The 8,395-nt window shown below is 38.3% G+C and overlaps 2 protein-coding genes across 2 annotated transcripts; one reads left to right on the forward strand and one right to left on the reverse strand.

Moving 5' to 3' along the window:
* Positions 1–470: 470 nt before the first annotated feature.
* On the reverse strand, positions 471–1,087 carry LY79DRAFT_674364 (uncharacterized protein; the record flags this gene model as incomplete). The annotated part of the gene is made up of 2 exons (XM_060564288.1): positions 471–901; positions 976–1,087. The coding sequence occupies 2 exons, from the start codon at positions 1,085–1,087 to the stop codon at positions 471–473; spliced, it is 543 nt and encodes a 180-aa protein (XP_060408109.1).
* An 819-nt stretch (positions 1,088–1,906) lies between these two features.
* On the forward strand, positions 1,907–5,103 carry LY79DRAFT_594625 (ferric reductase like transmembrane component-domain-containing protein; the record flags this gene model as incomplete). The annotated part of the gene is made up of 3 exons (XM_060561704.1): positions 1,907–2,358; positions 2,447–2,897; positions 4,006–5,103. The coding sequence occupies 3 exons, from the start codon at positions 1,907–1,909 to the stop codon at positions 5,101–5,103; spliced, it is 2,001 nt and encodes a 666-aa protein (XP_060408110.1).
* Between the last annotated feature and the right edge of the window lie 3,292 nt (positions 5,104–8,395).

Genomic DNA, 8,395 nt, shown 5'->3' on the forward strand with positions numbered 1-8,395 from the left:
TTTAATATGTCTATTAGAAGGCTAGTAATATAGAACACTCTTAATAACCTTCTAATTAGGTACATCTTGCCAAAGTATAGGTAGTGTTTTTAACTGCCCTGAATAGTGCTTAAATCTAGGCCCCTTAGAGTTATAGGGGTCTCTAATATAGCCTATGCGTATACTATTAAGGCACACAGAGGTCCAGAGTAGAGTAGGCTTATAACTGTGATAATAAAAGTGGATCTGTCATTGCCACTGCGTAATTATGGCCCATATTACGATAGTCTATCTATTAGTAATATACAAAGCCCATATTACGATAGTCTATCTATTAGTAATATACAAAAGGTGAATACGATGCTCTTATCATGTCGAACCGAAGCCGGGAGGTCGCGTACCGGAAGAAACCCGCCGACGCCGCAGAATCTCCTGTCGTTTGCCGACAGACGTCAGCATCAACGGACCGGTGCGACGGAGATGGAGGAGACTTACTCGTAATGTGGTGACAAAAGAGTAGCATCTTCAGCCGGCTCAAAGATGGCCTTTTTCACAACGCTTCGTACGCCATCGGCGCCAAGCACCAGGTCGGCGCTCTCCTCTCGACCGTCGGCGAAGCGGACGATGGGCCTAGTACCGCCGCTCAGATGTACAGCAACCACCTCGCGGTACTGTACGTTGTGTTCTCCGACGATTTCCAAGAGACAATCTCGCAGCATGGCCCGCGGGCACGACACGGTGTGTTCACGCGGGCCCCGGCCGTCTTCGGTGGCTGTTGTGGCGAGAGGATGGCCTCGCGCGGTTCGAAAGCGATAAGTCTCATTCTGGTAGCCTATGGATTGGAACAGATCGTATAGGCCCTCGTCAATGTAGCGCAAAAGTCGCAACGCCGTCGGGGTCAGCGCGATGATTTTGCCTACTACTGTGGCGGAGTCGGTGAGTGCGGCGGGCTCGGTTTCCGGCACCCGATGTTGGTTCGCCTTGCCCCGGTGTGACTCGAAACGACGAAAACCAGTATGTCCTCCAGTATAGACCTGGGTAGCAGCTTCTTGAGCTGCAGATAGGCGGATAGCCCTGCCACGCCAGCACCAACGATGATTACCTTCATGATTGAGGGTTGCGGATGTTCTGGGGACAGGAATGCGCCATGGTTGCGAGCCGGGCATTAGTGAGGCGATTTCACAAAGAAAATGCCCCGGCTAATATGAAGGCAGCTGAGTGTGGGTTGGAAAAGTAATGAAATCGGGATCCGTGGTAAAAACAGCAGCCACACTAATGCATATGCCGCTCATGGGGCAGCTTGTGTGAGCTGTTTTGCGCAAGTTTAAACGTGTAAGGTATCTCTCAAATGTGGCATTCTGCCATAGATAATGTGAGACATACAGGTACCAAACAACACCCCCTAAAGACAACTAACCAGTTAACCAGCCTATGATTAAGGATGGGGTGGGAGCGGTCACGCAGTGAGCAGTTTTGCGCATGTACTATGTAATACTCTGTAGTTCTTTTCTATACCTATCTCGTCCAGTATCTAAAAGGTTAGGCCTGTCTAGGTTTAGAAGTATCAACTATTACGGTCGTTACTCGCTCACTCGCTCACAAACACACACACGCAGCGCAACACAATGCACCCGCCCCCTTTATCTCATGGTATGCAATTGGTATTGGCCTGGCCCCACGAGTATTAGACCTTTTCTTGGACAGGATGTGGTGCAGGACTTTATAAGGCCCTACCCCCCTGTCTTATCCAGAGAGCACTTGCTGTTGCATTAACTGCTGTTAGTTATCACTACCTTTGCCTTGACCCTCGAGAAGAACAAACGCAGCCAAACCCACCATGGCCAAGGTAAGTCTATTTGTCCCGTCGCTCGCCGGTACGCTGCTGCTGCTGCTCGCGCCCACTGTGGCCGGCCACAAGACGGGGCTGATGGGCTGTGGCCAATCCTGGTACGACCCGCGTTGCGCATATGCGTGCCGGGCAGTCATCGGATCCGCGCCGCTGGACTGCCCGGATACAGACGCCGGCGGCATGACGGGCATGGACATGCACAAGGCCTCGCCCATGGCGCCGTGCATCGCCGACAACGTCGACTTTCTGTCCACCCTGGCCTACTGCATGGGCGAACGCTGCGTCGCTGACGGCGTCTCGGCCTCCAAGCTCGAGGCCTACTGGGCCGACCAGGCCACCGGCGACCCCACCGTTCCTCCTCACTGGACCTACGGCGCCGTGCTGGCCAACATCACGCTCCCGCCCAACCGGACCTTTGAGACGGGCGACACCCTCAACTACACGGCCTTCATCTCAGCCGCCGACTACCAGTACCAGTACGACTTCGACCGCTTCTTCGATTGGGAGGAGGCCGTTCAGTCCACTTACGTGTCAGTCAAGTTCACCCTCGAGTTAAAAAGTCGCCGCCGTCGACGCATCTGTCGTGTGTGTGCTGATCGTGGTTATATTACCGTCTAGAATCGTCATCATCTGTGTGGGCGTAGGATCGCCGATCATGCTCTCCGCCCTGAAATATCTTCCCTTCATGACTGGCGCAATCGACAGGCTCAAGCCGTATCTCGTATACCCGATCGGCGGGTACAACATTCGTCCTCTCCCCCACCTGCTCGGGAACCCCCCAACCGCAGGCCAAGGACTCTGGATCGCCATGTTTGTAACCCTGAACATCGTCCTCGGCGCCATCACGTACAGGAACTTCCAGTACGTCCATCCGTGGGGCTTCACCAAGACGGCCGAGATTCTGGCCTATGTCGGCTACCGCACCGGTCACATCTCCTTCGCGCTGCTCCCCCTGACTGTCTTGTTCTCGTCCCGCAACAACGTGCTAATATGGCTCACGGACTGGCCCTTTTCTACCTTTTTGGTCCTGCACCGCTGGGTTGCCCGCCTCTGCGCCGCCCATGCCATTGTCCACTCCATCACCCTTCTGGCGACTTAACTCAAATACCCTGCGTATGCACCACCCCCACATCTGCACCACTAGCACTACCACTTTCTTCCTACTTTTACTACCTATATTACTAGGCCTATAGGTAAACAACTTATATATAGCATAATATAAAGTAAAAAGATTTTTTTAGAACTTTTTTTAGCTTACTAAGCTTTTTATATAAGTAATAAATAAAGTTAATTCTTAAAATAAAAGTATTTATTAAAAAATAAAATATAAATTAGTATAAGTAACTAAAAAACTATATAAAAATATAGTAAAATACTAAAGTAATTATATTACTATAAAAGTATATTACTAAGCTTATAAAGACTAAATAATAGTCTATATATATAATAATAGCTTTAGTATTATAATAAAACTACTATACTTTTAAGTATTTACTAGGTTTTTATATTATATACTATAAATATAAGTTAGTAAAGTATATTATAAGAATCTACTTAAAAAGTAGTATAGTATAATATATATCTTAAGTTATATAACTTATAATATTATTATTAAAAGATTTTTTAAAAGTAAAGTATAACTATTACTACTTTAACTTAGTATTATAGTTCTATTATTATATAGTATAGTAAACCTTCTATATACTAAGTAGTATATTAGTACTATAGTATATAGTATAAGTAAAAAAAAATTTATCTCTTATATATAGCTAGATATTCTAAAAATTATATTTTTTTAGTTTTATACTTTATATAAAAAGTAAGTAAATTTATATATAGTAGCTATATATACTATATATAGTACTCTTATATATATATAAGCTATAATAAAGCTTATACTATTTTTTATAGATTTTTAGCTTTACTATATAAGTATTTATTAAGATTTCTAGAGTTTTAGAAAATACTAAGATTTTCTTAGTAAAAAAGAATCCTTAAGTATTTACTACTAGTACTTAGTTATATAAAGGTCTAAAAATAGTATATATATATAAGAAAATACTAATAGAACTAAAGTATTTTATAAGATTTTTTTCTTAAATTTTATAGCTTAACTATAGTAGATTCCTAAGGCTAGAAAACATAGTGTATTTTGGTGGGAATCCACTGTTTTGGAGTGGTGCAAATGTGGGGGTGGTGCATACGCAGGGTATTTGAGTTACACCAGCACCGGCACCTACTATACCGACGTCCACAAGCCATACTGGATCTGGGGAATCGTCGCGACGCTCTGCCTTGTCATCCTGTTGTTCCAGAGCGTCGTCTGGTTCCGCCGCGCTTCCTACGAGGTCTTCCTCGTCCTGCACATCCTCCTGGCCGTCTTCACCGTCGCCGGCTGCTGGTACCACGTCTACTACTGGAAAGGTCTCACCGGCGTGTACGAGCTGTGGCTATACATGGTGTGCGCCGTGTGGTTCTTCGACCGCCTCGTGCGCGTGCTGCGCCTGGCTAAGAATGGTGTCCGTCGCGCCGATGTGGCTGAGCTGTCCGCCGATATCGTGCGCGTCGACATCCACGGCTTGAGGTGGTCGGCCGAGCCGGGCTATCATGCCTACGTCTATTTCCCCACGTTGCAGCCCCTGCGTCCCTGGGAGAACCACCCCTTCTCCATCATCCAGACGGCTCTGCTACGTCCACGGAAGCACTCTCTCGCCTCGGCGCAGACATCGTCGCATTCGGGCGACGCCGAGACGAATAAGAGTCCAAAAGTCGTTGTGGTAGCCCCGAGCTTGGCGGGCACCGATGGCATCTCCATCTACATCAAAAAGCATCGGGGCATGACGAGCTTTCTTCAGGAGCGCGTCGGCCTGCCGGTGCTGCTCGACGGCCCGTACTGGGGCAACCTGAGCCGGGATGTGCTCAAGTGTGACCGCGTGCTACTAGTTGGTGGCGGCATTGGCATCACCGGCCTCCTTACCTGGACCCGCGCGCACGTCAATGTCAAGCTATGTTGGAGCCTCCGGGAGACATCCTGCGCCCTTTTGCAGGACCTCGAACCCGCGCTGGACAACATACCCGACAAGGTCGTGTTGGTCGGCCAACGGCTTGATATTGAGGCGCTCCTAGTACGAGAGGTCGAAGCGGGATGGAAGAAGGTTGGCGTCGTCGTCTGCGGACCTGCTGGCCTTTGTGACGATACTCGGATGGCCGTGGTTAGGGTTGGAAAGCGGGTTAAGGTTATATTTGAGTTAGAGGTAGATGCCTTTAGTTGGTGAGATAGATAATCACCTGTTGACCTATATAGAAGATAGTATGTTTATGTTAGTTAATAATATATGTTCTAGTTATAGTTACATAGTCCCTAGTGAATAGCTAGGTCTCCCCTAGGTGCTCTTTATCCTATTATAGGACTTCTAAGTCAAAGCACCTACTTATGGCCCCCCTACCTATATAGCCCGCCTTTTCTCACCAAAAACAGCTAAAAACAGCTATCTATATCTACACTAATAAAAGATAAAAAGCTCTATAACTTCTATATAAGGTAGATAGTATATATAAGAAGCTATAAAAAAAGTTTTTACTAATTTCTTTTAGTAAATCTCTAGTAATAAGACTAAGTACCTAGCTGTTAAGGTTTACTAGTATTTTAATAGTAAATCTTAACTTTTTAAAAGCTTATATAACTTTATAACTTATAAGCTAAAAATAGTATACTAAGAAGTTTTATACTATTTATATCTTTTATACTCTTATAAAAAAAACTATAAAGCTAAATTATAAAAGACTTATATTATATTAATAATTTTAAGTTATACTAGTTAAAATTTCTTAGTAAAATACTATTATACTATATTTATAGTTAAAGAAAATACTTAAAAAATAAAGCTTTAAATATTCTAGATTTTTAGTACTTAAGAGAGTTAAGTAATATTTTTACTTATTTTTATCTTCTTTATATTAGCTATATTTTCTAGTATTAAACTTACTATAAAAGAACTTTATAATAGTAATTTAAAGCTATTGATTAGATAATTAAAAAGGTTTTTAAATATATAGACTAAGAAGTACTTATAGACTCTATATAGAGAAAACTAAAGTAATAGGTCTTATACTTACTAAGATATAGATAGCTGTTTTTAGCTGTTTTTAGTAAGAAAATGTTATAGGACAAGTGCCTTATATAGTAGATAGGTAGGTAGGACATAGGATTACCTTGTTAGTATATATCTAGGTATATACCTAGGGGTATATATTCTATTACCTATTTTCTCTTATAAAGAAGAGTAACCTTAATAGATAACCTATACTTATACTTAGCTTTATCCTATATTATTTATTTAGCTTTTTATTATTACTTGCCTTATTTTACTACTTTACTATTATACTTTACCTTTATACTATATTACTTTATATTACTTATTATAGCCTTACTTCTTCTATTAAATCTATAATAGCTAACGTATATACATAGTAAGTAGCACATTATAGTAAGTAGCACACATCCACCTTATTTCTACTAGCTTTATCCTTACATTAACCTTTCTCTATGTACAATAATAGAATCCTCTTCTTAAGAAAGCTAAATTATCTTTGCAATTATAGCTATCTAAAAAGACTAAAATCTATCTATACAAAAGGCAGCCTCTATCTATAATGTACCTAAAACTACACTTTATTATTAACGCACTAGAAAAGTTATATAAGCTAAGATATATTTAAAATTAATAAAGATAACTATATCTAAAGAGAAGGTAATTCTTAAAAGGGTTATTAACCTAATTAATTAAGGATTTCCTCTATAACAAGAAGATATATAAGATATAGCTAATTAACTCCTTAATATATATAATAAGATATATATTAGACCCTAATAAGTAGAGAACTTTATATAATAATAACCCTAATTAAAAATACAATTTTAATATTAGATTAACTATTAGAGGGCCTTAGCTAAGGATCCTATAATTATATAAGGCTAGTTTACACTTATATAAAATATAATTATAAAGTATAAGATATAGGATTATAATATCTATAATTTTAATAAGACTAGGTTCCTAATAAGAATACTATTATATATAAAGGTTATTATAACTTTTAACTAACATAGAAGACCTTATATAAAGTAGCCTAGTAATTATAAATAGGTTTCTATTATTTAAGGTATATATATAGATAGCTAGGTAATACCTCTATATATTATTATAAAAGGTAAATATTACCTTCTATTATAGTACTTTAATAGTAAATTTCTAGCTATATAGTGTATTTACCTAAGTAAAAATAGATAAACTATAAACAAGATTAGCCTAGATTAGCTAAAGCACTTTAATTAGTGTATAAAGTCTTATATAAAGGGTACTTATTACCTTCTAATCCTAGATAGCTATAATAGCTATAAATTAACTAAATTTAATAACTACTATAAGGAAGAAGGTATTATTACTTTATATATACCTCCCTATTTATTATATAAGCTTTAGCCTCTTAATATTAGCTATTTTAGCCCTTTAAAGCACTTATATAGTAAAAAAATTAAGAAAATAATATAGATATAAATTATATATATTACTAAGGATAACTTCTTTTTTGCCTTTAAAGTAGTATTCTTTACTTTAATAGGAGAAATAAATATATAAGTAGGTTTTTAATAGGCTAGTCTTATACCTTTTAATCCTAAAGTTATTATTTCTTGCCTAGATTTTAAGCTAAAGACACTAACACTAGTTAACTTATATCTAACTAGCTTAGGCTTATAGGACCTAAAGACACTAATAATAGTAATTAAAGGTATATAAAGCTTTACCTTATTAAAAAAAAAGATTAAGGACTATTAAGGAAGTTTACTAACACTAATATATAAGGTAATTAACTTATAGTTAAAGGGTATTAGTAAGTTAGTATATTAACTTACTATTATTAAGGCAGAGAACTATTAACTTTATATAAGAATAAAGGTACTTAGTAAGCGCTAAAGGACTAAAAAGACCTAACTATGTCTTAGAGGATCACTTAATACAGCTAAAGTAGAGGCACTACAAGGAGAAAAGGACATTATTAAAGCTAGAGGTAAGGAAATATCCTAAAAGGGGGGTTATACAGAGAGTAGTAAACTACTTGCATAATAATATAGTAATTACAGGAAGACTAGATATAATATATAAACCTATAAGGTAGTTTAGGATACTAATAAAGAATAAGGTAATATATATTTTTAATTAATTTTATATAATCTAGTTAAATTAAGTTATTAAAAAGATAGAAAGGTAGGTAGATATATACTACTTACTATAATATACTACTTACTATATATATACGTTAGTAAAAAGGCTATATTAAGTAGTAGTATAACTACCTTAATCTACACCTTTAAATTTTTTTTTACTAAGATATAGTAAAAATACCTCTTTACTTTAATAAGAATTAACTTATAGAAATAGTATACTAAGGCTAGTATAACTAGGCTAAATTACTAATATATAGTATATATATATATATAGCTTTAGTAAAATCTAAACTATAAAGTTACTTATTCTCTACTATAGAGCCTTTATAATAATATATATA

Source organism: Colletotrichum navitas (assembly GCF_030913465.1).
Source record: "Colletotrichum navitas strain CBS 125086 chromosome Unknown LY79scaffold_119, whole genome shotgun sequence".
Classification (NCBI taxonomy): Eukaryota; Fungi; Ascomycota; class Sordariomycetes; order Glomerellales; family Glomerellaceae; genus Colletotrichum; species Colletotrichum navitas.